This window comes from Vollenhovia emeryi, unplaced genomic scaffold (genome assembly GCF_000949405.1).
Source record: "Vollenhovia emeryi isolate VEMERY1.0 unplaced genomic scaffold, V.emery_V1.0 DF939267.1, whole genome shotgun sequence".
Taxonomy (NCBI): Eukaryota; Metazoa; Arthropoda; class Insecta; order Hymenoptera; family Formicidae; genus Vollenhovia; species Vollenhovia emeryi.
In genome coordinates, this window is record NW_011967099.1 from 243653 (window position 1) to 262655 (window position 19003).

A 19003-nucleotide genomic window follows, 5' to 3' on the forward strand; every position below is an offset into this window, starting at 1 on the left:
GTAATATTTTTCATTCACGTAGGAAAATAATATTGATTTGATTAACAGCTAATTTGTTTAGTGAAGTTAAAAAGACATATTTAAATATTTAATATTTCGATGTAAATATTGAGACGGGAAAAACTTATAGTCAACCAACTGGCTAGTTATTTAATTAGTTTATTACACAACGTTCCGACCCTGTACTCTTTTGGGTCCTTTTCGAGTGACACTAAGTCAGTCATCGTCGTCGAATTAAAAAAAGTTTTTTTCTTGGTCATTTCAAATCACTTTTTATAACTCGACTCTGTCTTATTCGACGACGATGACTTAGTGTCACTCGAAAAGGACCCAAAAAAACAGGGTCGAAACGTTGTGTAATAAATTAAATAACTAGCCAGTTGGGTTGATTGTAAGTTTTCCGTCTCGATCTTTAATCATCACTGGCGACAATAAGCAAACTCTCCTTTATTCGATGTAAAATGTCGAAAATCATAGATCGGTTATTACATTACTTTAATGTAGCATTCAATAACGTGAGTAATTACAAGAAAACAAAATATTCTACTTTATTATCAATACTCTCTGCCTTGGATCCCAAGATAAGAACTAATCATGTTCTATTGCTACTTAGCTGCTCGGTGAGCTCACTGATTGTGAGTCCACTTAATGTTCCTATTAATATGACTGTTCTGCATTGTTTATTAACGGGAAGTACGATTTCATAAAATTGACATGATTCACATTTCAAGTGTATCTAGATCCGTAAATGTGAAACAGTTGAAATTCGAATCGAATCTCACGCGATTCGACTTGTATCCAAGTAATTCGCGCATCTCTACGTGGAAAGGAACCGCCTCCTGCGTGTAATACACGAGGAGTGACAATCTTTATTCGTTATAACGCTATAGCCTTCGCTAGCAGCGCAGTGCATTGGCTAAACATTGGTCCGATGTTGGTTATATTAGAAACACATTGGCCGATATTGTCCAACGTAAAGCCAATATTGGCCGTGGAATGAATGTGAATATTGCACGATAATAATTACATAATATTGAATTTATATTGGAAGTGCACTGGCCAATATTTAACAATGTAATAAGAATTTGGTCTAATATTGATACAATGTTGGACCAATATTGCTGGACATATTGGCTGAATAAGAGAAGGCATCCATCTTACAATATTGGACCAATATTGGGAACACTATACCCAGATAGCACAAAGATGAACATAAGTTCATAGAGAATTCATTTTAAAGAAAACATACAGAATTAGAAAAATTAATATCTGAAGAATTCTTGAAGAATTAGCCTCAATCAGTTCGTCTTGAAGTATTCTTCTGAAGTTCATTATAATGAATACTTCGCGATTCAGTACTGTGAATACTTTAAGAATTTATGAGGAATTATTTGTCATGCGCGAGTATCCGCTAACCGCCATCCGGACGTTCTTGTGCAGCGTGTTACCACGTGTAATATTTTGTGTGCGTAACGTTATGTGCAATTAATTTTGTGCAATAGTTCTATTGTGTAAAAGAAAGAATCGAACGACGAGAATCGAAACGGAAGAATCGAACGACGAGAACCAAAATGGAAGAATCATCCGATTGTCAACGAGCTTCGGTTGAGAGTATCTCACTGTTGAGTGAGAAATTATAATAATGGTGTAATGTTACTGCATATTAGATGTGTACATACATTGGGTAAATATTTTGTAATCCTCTTTGTTCTAACACTATTTCCCTTGAATTCATAAAGTTTACATTTATTGAATTCGAGATGAATACTTTAAGAAGTTGTCAGGAAAACGATTTATGGTGCATGTAACTTCCTCTGTCACTCTTATTGTATTCTTCTATGAATTCCTAAAGAATTACAATTCAGCAAAAAGAAAACTTATAAGAATACTTTGTGAATTCAGTGTGCTATCTGGGTAGATTCATATTATTTCCCGATATTGCGTCAATATATTGTGCTGCTACGGTTAGATCTTTCTTGCTTGAGAAATCTCACTTGAAATTTCGAGCGCATTATTCTTGCAGGCTCAGGGAATCGCGAAATCTGATCGAAGAATCGCCGAAACCGGAGCGGAGGATCTTAGAGACTCTCCAGCGACGCAACGAATCTTCCGATTCATTTCCGCTACGCTGGATGATTTTCTCGTTGCTAATTGTACGAGGATGACGCATTTTTTCCTCCGCTTAACGGAAACGGCCAAACGTCTCTTACGACAACGATTATTAATGATTAACGAGCGGCGGTGAACATTGACCTTCATTTAGCGACCGTGAAACGTGGAGCGATGGAACTCGCTCGCTGGAACCGTTTCTCTTGACCCACGGCCGAGATATAAATACGTGCGTGCGCGTTATGTGTCACGATTAGCCGTATCTATCGAGCAAATTTTAGATAAGAGCCTCTCGCCAACTTTTTTTTCATCGGCATTTACTTTCCGCGCGCCGGATCGCCGTTGCGCCGGCGAGGAATCCTCCTCTCGCGATCGGTCTCGCGGAGGGGGGAAAACTGTTAACGAACAGGTGACACATCGGACGGAATGTACATACGTGACTTGTATTTTTCTACGTAACGTGATCGACGCTCGGTCTCAAGTGTTATTCAAATTACAGCCGGTGCGCCCAGTCCATCGATCCGCGATAAATCTACCCGCTGGCTTAACTTTGCCCCCTGCGCGATAAGCGGGCGCGGATATTGTTTGCGCGTTTAGCAAAGGGTCCGCTCTCGGGGCAGATACGCGATAAAGTTTAGAGGATCGATCGATAACCGACGACGTGCAAAATTTAAGTAAATCGGCCTATCTTACTCCTCTAATTCAGTTAACGACTGTTAACTTAGGCTGCGTCGAAACTTAAAGTCTCGTTGAGTCACTTTGCAAATACAATTTACCGATTGCTCGTTCGTCGGCGATTTATCTGATCTTGTTTGACATAATGTTGACTTTTTGTATTTTATTATATCGATCAACTCGACCGCGACGCATTCGAACGTGATACTTGGACTTCTTGGAATTTAGATGTATAAATTTTAGCGATTGCTTTATCAATTTGATATTGGGCTCGACGTTAATGTTTAAGTAACACGCGAGCGAGAGAGAGAGGGGAGACTATTGAGACGATAATCGCATGTATTTTTTCCCCATCTCGTTTCCTAATAAGATGTGTAGCAAAAAATACACGTTCAACTCGTATGTTTATAGAAATAATGCTACAGTGTAGCGTAAGCGATGAGATTTCCAAGGATTCGCGAGTTCCGTCGTTTAAGGATGTATCGGACCTATCTTCAAAATAGTACAAAGTCGCGAAAAATTTGCGAAATTGTTCTTTTAGTCTTCCTAATGTACTGCAGAAAAGTAAAAATGCATCCACTAAACGGTTACTGAGATATAACTATTTTAATTTACACTGATTTTACACGTACTCTTACGGAAAGAGCCGATCTTCACGGATAAAACGGCTAAAAAAATGTAGAAGAAATAGTAGCAGTGTTTGGAATTTTTTTTATACATCTAGTATACGAATGGATGAAAATTATCTATCAAGTTTCAATAGTCTTTACTGCACTGTTTTAAAGAAATAAAATATAACTTGAGATATTCGTGCTGTCAGCACGAATTTTTTTTAGTTTTGAAAATCTTTGACGTTATTAAGTTGAAATCAGGGTATTTTCACTATCAAAAGTTTAGGCTCATAAGTGAAAAAAATCGCAAATAATGCAGGAAGACATTTGTAAAGTGAAAAATACCTTTGTAGGAGTACAAATAAGACTCCAACTATCGTTCAAGTTTCTTACATCTAGATTTACTATGCGTTAAGAGTAGATATTCAAGTATTTCCAATTTCATGCACTTCTGTCTAAGATTGTACGTCCAATACATCCTTAAAATATCCAACGTCAGAAACGAAGCGCGTCTGGAAATGTTGACGCGAGATAAACGCAACGACAAAATTGATCCCGCGCCACGGCGACACGTCGCAGAGGGGGGTCCTTCTAAAAGACATTAAGAAAGGCATTAAAATTCACTGAGTCAGAGCGCGCAGGATGTAAGAGTCGCGAGCGGAGCGACGCACACAGACGCAAATAAATGCGGCACATCCACCAGCGTGCGCGAGGGGTACCATCAGCAGCGATGATGGAGCGACAGGACAGACGAACCGGCCGGTCTCTATCAGCCCGTCGACGATAATCCGTCGAATACTTTGTCTGGAATCATCGCAGATTGGCCGGCGGTACCCTCCCACCCTCTCTCTCTCTCTCTCTGTCGCGCGCGGGACCGGCGAGATCCCTTAACGAAATCCCCCCCGGATATCGTTATAAAAGCCGGCGCGCCCCGGCGCGCCGTTCGTCTTTCTTCGGCGGCGATTCAGCTTCTGACTTGTGCACGCGACCAGCCACTCCTCACGTTCAACCATGCAGATAGTCGGCAAGTACCAGTACATGTCGAGCGAGAACTTCGAGGATTACATCAAGAGCCTCGGCAAGGCCGACCTCGCCGACGCGTTCCTGCAGGCCACGCCGGTCGTGGAGATCCAGCAGAACGGTGACCAGTGGGTCGTCGTGGTCACCAGCCAAGGCAAGACCGTCACCGCCACCTTCAAGCCCGGCGAGGTCTATGACGAGCAGCTTCCATCCCAGGGCCTCGTTTTCAAGGTGGGTTCCGCTGGCAGAAAGACTCGCATCAGGTCATCGAGTACGAACAATTGAAATTCACGCGACCAGGAGCTTTACAATATAACGATCCGTCTAAAGTTATCACTTGGAATAGCTTCTTCCACGCAGCCTCGGAAAGGAGGATTCGATATTCCGGGAGAAGAGGTAACGTTAGACGGATTGTTCTCCGCGCGGAGAACGATTAGCTGAAGCATAACTTACATCCGATTTCTTGCGCACCATGTGCAAGCCTCGCGCCAATCTACGCGTTAAATGATGGAAGATAGATGAATCTTGCTCTCGCGCAGAAGCGCACGGGAGGCGGCCGAAGGATACAAAGGTCACCGGCAACTTGAACGCAAAACTTACGCACTTTGCGCTCGACGCGAGAGTGCTGTATCTTTAGAATAAGCATGATCGACGACTACAATTACACGTTCGTTTTGTATCGCAGAGCGTGACCACGAAGGAGGGCAACGGCTTCAAAACGGAGACCACCTTGGCCGCGGACCTCAAGGCAATCCGAGTTTACGAATTCACAGACACCGGGATGATCGTGGTAAGACTCCGATATCAACGACGACAAAGTTATAGACATATGTTCGATGCAGACTGCGGTCCACTTGGTGCTTCAAAGTGTCTTTCTTCACCTTGAAAGAAGAACGCTTTGAAGCACTTGCCGTAAACGCGTGACAATGTTACACGACACCAGCGATCCTGCACAAATAACGATGACAAAGTACGTCTCACGCGTTTCCTTTTCTTTCTCGTTTCAGCACCTATCCTCCAACAAGAGCGACGTTAAAGCCAAGCGTACGTACAAAAGACTGTAGAGCCGGTTCCTAATTTAAATAGTACATAACGAACGGTACATAACATCACACCTGATTAAAGAGAATTGAAATGTAAAAGTGCTTCTTTTCTTTCCTTTCCGTCCACCGCTCCATTTCCCTCAGAGACGCCCGCGGTGAGAGACCAGAGGCGAGAATGACAGGATGTAATGCTGAATAACACCGTTCAAACGTAATATTTATTTATTCAGTTATGAATTCTGAGAAAAAAAAGAGAAGAATAAAATGGTGACAAATACGCGTACACAGGAAAATCGGAATTACATGTATACGAAACGCGCGTGTGAAACGCTAAGCTATGCTCTCTCTCTCCTTGATACGAAGCCGCATTTTAATGCAATATCATATCGAATATTGTGCGTGATCGGCATCGCGAGTCCCTTACACACAGGACTTGCTGCGTTTTCTCATCTGCGTAAAACGTATTCGTCTTAAAAAGACTCGCCGATCTTTTTAATCCTCGATCTCGTCGTGCTCGCGGGAGCGCTCGTTTAACGAGCATCGTTCTGCGCATTTAGAGACCATCGCGGGCATGTCTCGGTTCCGATAAAATCAGACGAAAAAGATAACATTTCACGATCAAGCAGAATAAAAATAAAAAAAAGGAAGGAAACAGTCTTCGACCGAAATTTCTGCAGTATTGAACGCCGTCGGTCCGAGCGCGTGCTCTAACAGTGTAAGCGTCGAACGCAGGAGGAAAGAAATTGAGATTTGTGCGGTGTACAAAAGCCTTAAACGCGCTCGCACGCGACGATCATTGACGCTGAAAAGTGCGTCGAGAAGTGCGAAAAGCGGCATCCAAACGTTTAGAGAAATTCTAAAAAGACCGTGATATCATATCCGCAAAAAGAAACGGTATTTTGTTTTTCCTCCAATTCTCTTGAATCTTATTCTTTCTCGCTGAACCTTTGGATTCCGCTCGTCTTCTCTTTCTCCGCTCAAATACATATGCAAATGTATTCTTTCTGGCTCCTCTTGTGTATCGTTCGAATTTATTTAATAGTACTGTAAGGTATCACATTAAACCATTAGGGGTGCTGTACACATAGATTAGATAGCATTATATTATCATGATTACGAGTCCATATATATCTCGCAATGAATTCAACTTCAAAAATAGGAACAAACAAGAATAAATATACGCTTCCCTCTTCTCCTTTCCATGTGTTTTTCGTATGTCATTCAAGTAAAATTGGGTCGCGAGCAATCGTTATCAATTATAATGCGTATATAAAATTAAAAAATTGTAAAAAATCCATATATTTTATCCGAGTTTCGTTAAAAGTTTAAGATTAACGTACTGCCGTATCGAAGTTGAAAGTCTATCTTCAGGCCGTCACGAGGCACTCTCTTCCTTTCTCTCTCTCTCCCAGACAATCTCGGGCCCACGGATCAGTTGAAAGTAATGACGCATGAAAACGCATCCGAATTATATTTACATAACAAGACTATCGATCCTTATTACGATAAGGCAGCAGTTGTCGAAAGCAATGTTTAGGGTATGCCTTGCTCTCGCCGATGGATGAATATCTCTGTCACATATGTATGCATTCACGTAAGAACGATAAAAAAAATTTTTTTGGTTCAACATACATGTTTATGTCACCCTAAACACTACTCCAGCGGACGCGCGCGGTCGTGCTCTGTCCGTTAAACAATAATAAGGAGGAGAAACCTATGTGCCGGTTCACGTAAACCCGTGACGACGCGCAATCCCTAGGCCGACGTGTGTTGTCGCGAAGCGGCGGACAGTTCGCAGCTTACCGATCGACCGTTCAATCGGCGATCAGCTGATTATCGGTCGGCACGTTCACCGGCGACGCGTCCTTCCGCGGTACGTCGTCCTCGGGCTTGCTCGTCGCTGTTATGATCATGTCCTCCTTGAGAATTCCATTCTGCACCACCTTGGCCTCACTCGGGGACACTCGCTTTGTCACGGCAGACGTGCTCTTCGACGCGGTCTTCGACGTCAGAGTCCTCTTCGTCGGCGAGGTCGCGGAAGCGCTCCCGGTCGACGATTTCCCAGACGTGCGCGCCTTCGTGGCGCCGGTGGGCACGGTGGCGCGACCACCCAGCCTGGGCGCCGATGCTCCAGAACGGGAGATTTGCTTGTTCACCGTCTCTTTGCTCTGCTTATCGATCAACGGCGATTTAGTGGCCGCGATCGTGCTTGTTTTACCGGCGATTTCGCGCGGCCTGGTTGCGCCGCCGGAAGTCGGCGCGGTTCTAGGTCTCGACGTGCCGTTAACGCCGCCCAGCGACTGCTTCGTCGTCGTTGTTGTGGCCCTAGCAGCCGTAGTCGCGGACGCGGGTCTTGGTTTCAACGTTGCACTGGGCGCCGACGTTTTCGCGGTCGTTGACGTTGTTTTGACTAACGCAGTTCTCGCGGTCGTACTGGTGACTGTTGTTCTGAGAGTGGCGCTCGTTGGCTTCGCGCTGGCAGGTTTGCTAATGGACTTGGCGTCACCGCTCATCGTCGTTTTCTTCTCGATCGGTGCTCCATTGTTCACCTTCGACAAGGTGGTAGTGGTAGTTTTTGGTTTCGCTGCGCCAGAGCTCACACGCGGGGAAGTGCTGGTTCTCGTCGCTGCTGTTGTCGCGACTTTGGACGTTGCTGTCTTCGTAACTGTGGATCTAGCGCTGGGGCTCGAGACCGCCGCTTTGGCTGATCCGTCTAACTGCTTGGGACGAGTCGCGGTACTCGTAGCGGATTTTTTCGCGACCGTTTGCGCTGCTGATGTCGTAGTTGCTCGCGTGGCCGCGCTGATCGTTTTGGAGGGCGAGGTTGGCGTCGATTTCGTTAGAGTTTTCGTTGTCGACACCGCTGTTGCTCTCGACGTCGTAGTTTTCATTGGACGTTTCGCACTTGTCGGCGTCTTCGCCTTGGCCGTACCCGCAATGGCAGCGGCCGCCACCGTTGCAACGACAACGGCTCCCACTGATGCGTTTGTGATTCCCGTTGCTTCTTTCGATTTGTCTAGCGTTGTGGCACCTTCCGGTGATGCTCTTGCAGTCTCCCGCGGTTCATTTTCTTCTTCTTTTAAAGGAATACCTTCGGAAACGACTTTTTCTTCAGCAACGTTAATCAGTGCAAATTCTACAGCTTTTGTCTCTGCTTGTTCTTGCTCGGTTGGCTTGTCGATCAGCGTTGCGGCTTCTATCGGCACGTGTCCATCGAACATCTGGTTTTTATGTTGTAGCTCGTCCTCCACTGATTTGTGCGTTGGGTCAGATAAGTTTGAATTAGTTGTACTGTCCGGTTTAATGTCATCATCTTTGTCTGTATCGAACAACTTTTCATTCTCTCTTCTATCTTTAAAGAAACAAGCATCATCCTCGAACGTAAACGCGGCATCGGCACTTTTCTGTTGAAAAACGTCCACTTTTTCGTAGACAATTTCAGAGGAGAAATTATCGCGATACACCGTTTCTGGATGCATCTTTTCGAATGGCTGCTGCAGGATATGCTGTTTTGAGTCCTGTATTTCGTCATTAAAATTTGAATAATTCGTTGAATCTGGAAGAGTTTTCGGCATTTCGGACTCCGTCTGTATACTGTCCTCTTGTATTATATCCGAATAGTTCCGCAACGACTGTTCTGCTGGATTCGTAGTGAAAATGTCTTTATCATCTTCAAGTTTACATAACTTTTCTTTCTCTTCTTCTTTGTCCCCCTCGGTTAATTTTGCACTCTCCTCGTGAGCTTCTTCTATGGGTTTTTCAAACTGCGTTGAGCAATCATCCTTCACTTGCAACTCATCAGAGGAGGAATAATATCCTTCCACGTCTATCCCTGGCATATTATGAATTGTGTTCTTCGCAAGCGAACTGAATGGATTTGTTGGAGCAGTTAAAAACAAATCACTCTCCTTTTCGGGCATTGTCGCTGAGAGGGAAGAGGCCTTCGTTTCGGAGCTAATCTCAGAGCTCACAGTGGACACGGAGTTTTCGTCCGACGGCTGCGGCGTTGACGCGCGTAAGACATCGGTCGCGGCCTTCTCCTCCAAGAGGGGTGTGTGCGCGCGATCGTTTGCATACGGCTCGGGCGAACGCGGCGGCGTGTTCGCCTGTTCAGCACCGTCCGAACTGTCGTCCAACATGTGTACGGCGTTCAGATCGACATCCTTTTCGAACACCGCCATAAAGTTGCCGGGAGCGAGCGACATAGTCATGGGATTATCCTTGGTGACAATGTCGTTCTCGTCCAAGTCGGATCCCGCATCGTCGCCCGGCTTTTCATTCCATTGAGACGAGAGATTACTCTGCCATTGCGAGGTAGACATGGCATGCATCATAGATTCGTCGTCGCCCATTTCGGCCTTGGTGGACGAGATCTCGGATACGTCCATATTTTGCGAAGTGTTGTTCGGCAGATCTGCAACTCCGCCATGCGAGAATTCTTCGCCTATTTCCTTCGGTCGGTAACACACCTCCTTGTCGAACTCGCTCTGGCTTGGTATAGAAATATCATCCATCGTCGGTGCCTGTTTCAGGGGAGAGCCGCTAATGGCAAAATCCTGCAATATATCCCTGGCGTTCAGTAACGGCGGCGATGGTAAATTCGGCACAAACTCGGCCGCCTCCGGATTCAATTGGAAATCCATATTATCCTGTTCTTTATCTTCCTGTAGATCTAGGAGAACCTGCTCCTTCTCCGACTCGCTCGAATTTTCTTTGTAGCTTATCTGGAAAAAGAAAGTGTTATTCGAAATATATATTTCCGAACGACAATGTCCTTATCGACAAAAGCAAGAAAAGCGACAAGACAAACACTCACGTTGTAGTCGATAAGCTCATGCAAGGAGGTGTTCAGCAATTCTTCGCATTTAATATCGTTCGCTGCTTCCGGAGATTCGACTTCCGAGCTATCCTTTGCGACGGACTCGGGATTCTCCTGTGCACTTTGCGCCTCGATGTCTTTGCGGGACTCGTCTGCCGCGACAGCTGCCGCTGCGGATCCCTGCTGCTTGTTCGGATCGACACGATAGTAATCCCACTCGTCCTCGGAATCCTCGCTGTCCGCTACATTATCCGCCACGATCAGCGCTTGCTGAAGAGGGTCTGGAATAAGCGTTGAGGCAAGTTAGAGCTGGGCATTGACGAATCAATTCGCTGTGTTACATGTATCTCTTACGTCGCGTTACTTTCGTTTAACGTAACATCAAAATCACGCCCGATTTTATACCATTTCTTACGCACAACTCCAATCAAGAAAGTGCCACACCGTGGCTTTTTATCGCAGGAAAGTGAATTCGGCGAGCACGTATTCTTGTACGAGCAAACGCTCACGTTGTGAGCGCGTCCTGTTCTCTAATAATTTATTGACTTCCCTGGGGTCTCACGGGTTCTCTCGCGTTTTGCTTTACGAAGGTACACCGACGCCCGAGTAGTACCAATTCATTTTCGACCTCTACGTTTTTCCGAGTTTTTTTACAAACTCACTTTTTCGTGTACTACTTAGAGCGCAGAAGCTTAGCACTGGATAAACTTACAATTCGCAAGAGGCCTCGATTCAAAATCGTAAAATGTATCTTACGAATTACGGACTTTTCATAACGAACACTTGGCGAGCATCGCGCGAATTACATCGCAAACTTGATTTCACGATCGCGTGATCGTGGAGAGTAGTTCGTAAAATTGTTAACATTCTCACCAGAAACTGACGACGTTTCACGAAAATTGCGGGCTGGACTAATTTCAGCGCAACAGATTAAAAAAACTTGAAGAGCACGGGGGGGGGGGGACAGAACGTTTCACATATTGCCAGCTTGCAATGTTCAAAGGAGATACGTCGTTTTTCCACATCCGTACTGCGGAAGTTACTGCCAATTGCACGCGACTCCGAGAGACAACGGTGTAATTCCGGCGTGATTCGCTGGACAATTTAGGGAGCATCACCCTCGAAGAACCACCCGCTCGCTCGCGGCTCGTCCGCACGCGCGCGTAGCGAGCGGACACCTTACGTACCTGCAGGACGTTCCGAGATACGCGGTGGAAATCGCGTCGAACGGGAGTCCCAAGTGGACACACGAGCTGCCGCACTCCGAGCGACTGTCCCGGATCGCTTTGCACGCTGATACGCGCGCGAGTGCCTTCTCTCGCGAGGCGGAGAGCGGCTCTAGGACGAGGAATCTCTCCTCGCAGGTGCGATCGCCCTCCGGTGACTAAGAGGAACTACGCCCGCCAAGAGATGCATTATCGATCTAGTCCAGAGCCCCCGGAGCACTCTCCTCCTCTCCTCCACCTCCACATCCACCCACCTTCTCCTCCTTCCCGCCCCATCCACGCACCGCCACCACCCACCTGTGCACCGCGACAGTTGGAGGAGTCACCCCCGGCCGATTGGACGGACCGCGGAAATCGTCCAGTCGATTGACCAGTTCGATACAATCTATTCGGGGATTACCCGCGCGCGGTCTTTTCTTTCCACTTTTCGCGTTTGATGCAGTGCAGCAGCAGTGCCGAGATAACGAGGGGCAACGAAGGACACTTTCGTTCTGGCGCGAGGGATTTTTCTGTCGCCGTTAAATTCAATGGGCCTGGAAATCGACTCGGTTGTCCGGCATTTTGTTTGTTAAATGTACACCCGATAAAAATCTCAGCCGCATTTCCTCGCGTCTTTTTACTCGCGAAAGAGAGTAATTCTGGCTTGCAGAATTTTCACGAGGAGAGAATGAGATAGGCGCGACGTATATTAATCACGAATAAAATAATCTTTCTATAATATTATTACTATTCAAGAATCGTCATATCATAGAAAACGGCAAATTGACGCGGTTAATTTTGATTCAAGGAATAACTATTTCATTTTAATTAATATAATAGGTAATTTGGATCAACGAAATGTGGTGTAATGAGTATTCATTACGCAAACCTGTTCGCGAATTTAAACGAGCTACTAAAATATAATGACGCGTCTAATTAACATTCACGTTCATCGGTTTACGTTACAATCTAATATTACTCATTAATATACTGAACAGACATAGCAAATTTCATCGCAAAGCTTTTAAAGACTTTCGCCTGTCGAAACAGTAGACGCTTCCGTCCATCGCAAACTTGTAAAAGATCCAATTAAAACTAGGTCCCGTCGCTCCGAAAACTGAAGCTAAAGTGCAAAATATTTCTCAAATTATAGGCGAAGGCGCGGAGATATCGGCAAACGTTGGGCTCGAAAAACAAAACGAGAGCACGTCTCTCGGGAAAGGGAGGCGAGAAAAGAAGTAGAAAGGAGCAGCTGATAGAAACGTCCGTCGGCCCACCTGGCCGGAGCCGGGAAAACGTTGATGTGGAAACTGGTTAAGGGACGTTAAAAAAAAAACCCGCGAGCGCAGCCCACGCGGACAGCGCTCGCTTAACAACCCGTTCGTAATTTCGTCCCGAGTCTGCCACCAACGCGAGAGCTCGTGCCAGCTCGCCGAGGCTCTCCTCTCCCACGCGCTTTATCGCCTCTAACGCACCTCGAATCCGCGCGGATACACGCGAGGAGCGCCGCAACGCCCGCAACCCCGATGATATCGCGCGATTTCGGGTAATAATATCCCGCGCCGTTTCGTTGCCATGTGTCCCGCGTCTCGGGACGTTGACCTTGCGAGAGCGAGAGAGAGAGAGAGCGAGAGAGCGAGAGAGAGACACTCTGTATGTAAAATCCGCACGAGACGCTCGCTTCTTCCGGCAGCTCTCGTCGATTACACGCGGCCCCTCCCTCTCCCCCGCCCACTCCAAGAGTTGTAGCTGCACGCTCTGGTTCTAATGAATTTCGAGAAATGCGCGTAGAGATCAATCCTTTTTATTAAATCGTTACACGTTGAAACCATCCGTCGTTACAGGACAATAGAAAAATATAGCTTATAAACTACAGTTTTTTTTCCAAATAAAGTTAAGCTCGTAATTTGTAATACAAAGTGGAAGGCTCGTGGGACAATTTCTGCTCGTTTATCGTGAGCCTTCCGTCTTGTATTACACCCTTCTGGTTGACTTGGCAAAGTAATTGTAAAATTTTCATAAATCACGCCGAGCTTTCTTCAGTCCACTGTTACAAAGAGTCGATCGGCCTCGAGGCAAATCAACGGAGCCTTGAATTTTCGCGCTCGCGAAAGGAAAATGCTCGACATTCAAGTTGTTCATTTTACAGAGAGTGTCGTCGCAGAAACGGCAAGTTTGTCGTTTCTCACGCAGATACATAAAGGTTGGCGTGTAAAGACAAATGGCGATCGTTCTAACGTCGTCGCGTCTCTCGGGACGAACATTTGAGAAATTTGTGGCAATTCTTTCTAAAAACGTGACTGCTTCGTTCCTCGCGACGTCCCCGTTGAAAAGACGTCGCGACGAGCGAGCAACGCCCGGAGCCGTCGCGCGTCGCGCAATTTCAGCTCGTCGGAGAGCACGATGGAATCCTCACGGCACGCTCGCTGGGAGAGGACGAAGGAGGAAAAAGGGCGAGCGCCCTGTGTCGTCCTCTTCCTCCTTTCTTCCGTATTTTTCTTATTCATTTTCACAGAGCGAGTGCCGCGTCTCGGTGCCAGTCGCCAAGAGCAAAGAGGGAGAGTTAATTTTAAACCAAAGTTATACACGCAGGAGGACCGCGTAGGGGCGGGCACGTGTGTATATGTGCGAGCGAGAAAAGGAGAAACAGAGAGATAGACAGAGTCCAGTTTCTCTCGATTATATCCCGAGATGTAAGAGATTCGGGTGTATTACGGAGCCGGCGGCGTATGTTCCAAGAGGTGTACGCTTCGTGAATGTAGAACGACGAGGTATTTTTGTAGACTGGATATATCGCGGCGAGTCTGGAGCTTTCGAAGGGTGGAAACGGAAAAGGCGACTTTCCGGGAAAAGCGAGACTCGGAAAGACGCTGGAAATTCCCGGTTAAAACGAAAATACGGATTTATCGCAAGGCGGAAATTGTGAACAATTTTGAGGACGGCCTAAGGCTGGTGTCACATTCGTCGCACGACAAATGTAATATTAGGCTAAAGGCCGAGTCAGACTAGCAATTGCCGACTCGGATTGGATTGGCGATTGTCTTCTAGCCAATGACAGCAAAGCGGCCAGCGATTTAATCGACTCTCATTGGCTAGAGGACAATCGCCAATCGCAATCCAATTCGAGCCAGCAATTGCTGGTCTGATTCGGCCTTTAAGCCTGATCTACAATGTGCTCTTTGCGTCTAGAAACATTTTACTTTGTAGACAATAAATACGCTTAAAAATTCGTGCCAGTTGACAAATTGTGCATTATACATTGTATGTACAATCGTGCGTTGTCGGTAAATTTTTTAAGCGTTTTGATTCGCTTATATAAGGTAGAATGTTTCTAGACGCAAGGAGTACATTGTACGAGACATATTCGGAAATTAAGGTCGTTGCAATGTGTCTGTAGCTGAGGGAAGTTTTTCATTTTTAAGTTGGTATTCCTGGATGAAAAAGGAATCTTACTGAAGGGAAGAAGCGGTCGGGCGGGTCAGTAGCTTGATTGGTTGCGTTAGAATCGTGTCGTGACATGAACCCTGCAATCCCGATCCCGCCAAGTGTGAAGTGCGAGCCGTCATCCGATATCTCGCTATCGCTAAAAATGACAAGCCCGCCAACATCTACCGCGAAATTGTTTCTGTTTACAGCAACGTCATGTCCCGTGATAAAGTGACAAAGTGCTGGGAATTTAAAGACGGTCGAATAAACATTCATGATGAACAATAGACAGAGGTGGATCGCCAGTGGGTAAAACACGACAATAAAAGGATTATATCGACGATAACTGGCAAAGTATATTTTTAATTAATACACGACGTTTCGACCAGTGTCCCTTCAAACGCTGACAACGCTTGACACTTCGACAAGTAGTTCAATTTTTTAATTTGTTAACTCTATATTCTTACTGTGCGGAGTGATTCCATTTCCTGACTATGCACTTCTGCACAATCGTATTCTTTGATACATCACCTATTTCTTGCTGTCACATCTAATATGATACTTGAGAAGGACCAGTATTACTGGTCGAAACGTCGTGTATTAATTAAAAATATACTTTGCCAGTTATCGTCGATATAATCCTTTTATTGTCGTATTCATGATGAACCATCCTGCCCATAGACCCGACCTAGCACCAAGTGACTTTTTTCTTTTCACCCTTTTGAAAGATCACATGGATGGAAAACGTTTTTCAACTGACGAAGAGGTGAAGGATGCCGTGTGTGAATGGTCAAGGGAGGTGGCGGCAGAAACGTGTGACAAAGGAATACAAAGGTTGATACCACGGCTCAAATGCTCGGAATGAATGGTGATTACGTGGAAAAATAGTGGTATACTTGCGTAATATGTCATATAAGTTTCAATAATAAATGTGCATTTTTCGATTTTTGTAGAATGTTGTAACCTTAATTTCTGAATATCCCTCGTAGATCAGACTTGAGGGTTTAATCGCTTCAACCGTCCAGTTCCTGTATGAAAAAGATAAATGCTAACCAAAGGGTAAAAAGTTACCGGACGTTGGAACAATCAGCCTTAAAGGAGACGAAATTGCATCATTGATACACTTGGCACTTTCGCGTGTTCTCTCGCGCGAGGAGGAAGAGGGAGGTTTCTTTAACTCAATCAATGTCCTGTTCATGCGGATCGACCAAGTGACACCGCTCGTAATGGCTTACTGATTTACATACGAAAACGTCGGGGCGCAGCGGCGTGTATTTCACAGCCAAGAAACCAGCCGTGGCCTAAAAAGGAATTGCACGGGCCCCCGAGTCGCGGGCGCGAAAAGTAAATGGGATATTTGCGCGCGATCACAGTCGTCGGCTACGCTGCAAAAGTTACGCCGACAAAATGAATCTCCGTGCACGTCGCGACGAATCTCTTTCCTCGGGGGTCCAAGCGAACCTTCCCAAAGAGGGTAAGGAAGAACCTTACTTCCAAGAAATTTCGACAGAATCGATAGAGCCCTGGCATTTCTTCCAAGACGAGTAGATGCTGAATTTTTCGATACATTGCGAAGAGTTTTGGCGCTCGAGCGTGAAAAGAATCTTATGGACGTAGAGCATCAGTTCTCCTTTTCGAGTTTCAGATAATCCCTCGAGAGGAATTTTAATGATAATTTTTGCTCTGCTGATCGAAGCAGCAAAATGTAGTAAACTTGTGGTAATCTTTCGTTTTTTCAACGGTTATTTTCTGTAAATGTACCCCTCCGAGAAAAGAGGAACTTGTATGTCATTTTATATATAGAAAGTACCGCAGGACTCGGTTTTTTTAGAGTAAAAAGGCTCCTTCCCGAGTTTCTCATCTCGGCGCAAGGCGGCAGAAGCTTAACCTTGGGATTCGTGCGGATATGGAAGACGGACAAGTAGCCCGAGAGACACGTGAGAAGTTTCTATTTTCAGTTGCAAAATGGCACTCGCGCGCATAGCTCGCCGAAGTGCGATGAGAAATAAGAGAGAGCGAGAGAGAGGGGGGAGGCCGATGTTAAAAAGAACGATAGGCGCCTCGTAATTATTCCGAGGTAATAAACGGCAAGTCTAACTAGCCGGCACGGGACGCATCATGCCGGTGATGCCGGTTGTTCGTTTGTTCGTTCGTTCGCCTCGGCAACAGACGGCCGCCGCCGACGCACAATGCTCGTTACGTAAATAGTTATCTCAAGTAATGACGGAGCGTTTATTTGAGAGCAAACGACGCATACGGGTCGTGCGAATTTCCCGGGTCCGGCTGCTTCCGCTCAGGTCCGGAAAGTCCTCGCAATCCTCGCGATTTTTACAGACCAGTATTCATCATTCTCATATTTCTGAGTAGTATTTAAGCACAATCTTAAGGGGGTGCTTCGCGCTTTTTCGCACTTTTTGCACCTAGCGCTGTCAATTCGTGGAAACATTTGTATAATTGTTCCAACTGAATCAGAGAACAAACAGAAACTCAATCATGAATCTTTTCCTCAAACGTATGCTCGTGAAAAGTGAACACTTTCATTGATAAATATTGAATACGTTAATAACGAGTTTACGCTAGTGAAAAATATTCACGATCGAGCCCCAGCACGGCATTATTGAAACTAAAGGTCAATCTACAATGTGCTCTCTGCATCTTGAGACATTCTATTTTATATAAACAAATCGAAACGCTTAAAAACTTTGTCGATAATGTACGATTGTACAGTGTATAATATACAATTTATCCACTTGGGCAAATTTTTTGAACGTATTTATTGACTACGAAATGGAATGTTTCTAGACGCAAGGAGCACATTGTAGATTGGGCTTAAGTTTAAAAAAAAGTCAAATTTTAATCGACCTCAACTAGCCACATTTATTGAATACGTCTTCACAACGTTTCGACCTTTGGTTTAGGTCCTTTTCAAGTGAGATCTAGGAGTAAATTCAATAAATGTGGCTAGCTGAGGTCGATTAAAATTGGATATTTTATTTATATTAATACTGGCAATCTGATGAAATTTTTTCATTCAAGTTTAAAAGTGTAACAAGAACATGTTAAGGAAATTTTATATGTTAGGCTAGGTCTTCTTCTTCTTCTATTTAATGGCGCCTGGATCCAAGACGGTTCCAATACGGCCACGGCTAACCAATAGTCGTTCTCTATCTTGCACTGCTTTTTATGGCGAACGTGCGCGTTGTAATTTTTCAAGCGAGTTCCAATTAGTTCACACAATGCAGAGGCCCGACTATCGTGTCTCGCGCGGGGTGATGCAATTGGATGATGCAACCCCGAGTATAAAAAAGTCCTCTTCTTGGTTAGAAGACGTACGAATCGCTCAACGTCCCGGACGGAACTCTGTGTGTTAGGCTAGGTGAGGAAATTTTCTTATCACGTTCTTATTAAACTTTCAAACGTAGTTTCAGTGACACCACACTGTTCTCTGATTCCGAACACGAAAAAACTTTCCATCTGTACACATAAACACACAATTTGTGTATTACACAAATGTTTCCATATAATAGGCCTGTTCTTTATTACTGCACTACTGAACTAGTGCAATAAGTTAAAATGAAACAAATAGATTACCTCTCATTCCAACTCATTGCACCAGTGTGCACTAGTTCAGGAGTGCAGCAATAAAGAACAGACCCAATGTTCCTTGCAGAAAAGTGCAAGGCAGCTCCCAGAGTAGTGTAACTAGTAGGTCCACTCTCTGCCGGCTTCTTTGATCTTTGCTGCCCCGATCACGTGGAATTCCGCCATGCATTCGGGCAGGATCCAGTGACGCGCGCGCGTGTGTATATGTACTCATCGAAGCCACACTACCACACACACAACTTTTCTCTCATTGGTCTGCCCGGAACAATGTCGGATGCGCAGAAGGGATCGACGCAAAACAAATGAGTTACACCATAGTATAACCACAGTATTATAACCAGTAGGGGCACTCTCTGTCGGCACCTTTGATCTGGGCGTTCTTAGGCCGGTATTCATAGTCGATTCTTATTTCGGTATCATCTTAAGTGTTGTCTTAAGACGCTAATACGGCTCTATGATTGGTTGAAAACACATTGAGAGTATACTTAAGAT

General features: G+C 45.3%; 2 protein-coding genes across 3 annotated transcripts in view; one reads left to right on the forward strand and one right to left on the reverse strand.

Moving 5' to 3' along the window:
- Positions 1–4101: 4101 nt before the first annotated feature.
- Positions 4102–5557, forward strand: LOC105559504 (fatty acid-binding protein homolog 5-like). 2 transcript variants are annotated; one of them, XM_012007849.1, is made up of 3 exons: positions 4263–4646; positions 5101–5205; positions 5423–5557. In XM_012007849.1, exons 1-3 carry the CDS (start codon positions 4407–4409, stop codon positions 5477–5479), a joined length of 402 nt encoding a protein of 133 aa, XP_011863239.1. In that variant the 5' UTR covers positions 4263–4406; the 3' UTR covers positions 5480–5557. The 2 variants fall into 2 exon arrangements, with proteins under 2 accessions (XP_011863240.1, XP_011863239.1); XM_012007850.1 differs by lacking the exons at positions 5101–5205; positions 5423–5557 and adding an exon at positions 4762–5038 and having other exon boundaries at positions 4102–4686.
- Positions 5558–5654: 97 nt separating this feature from the next.
- LOC105559506 overlaps positions 5655–19003 on the reverse strand; it is an 88512-nt gene continuing 75163 nt past the window's right edge. Inside the window, exons 9-10 of the mRNA XM_012007852.1 lie at positions 10275–10558; positions 5655–10182 (exon numbers count right to left, since the gene is read on the reverse strand). Coding sequence (XP_011863242.1) covers positions 7273–10182; positions 10275–10558 — 3194 coding nt within the window. The 3' untranslated portion in view covers positions 5655–7272. The remainder of the gene's footprint in view (positions 10183–10274; positions 10559–19003) is intronic.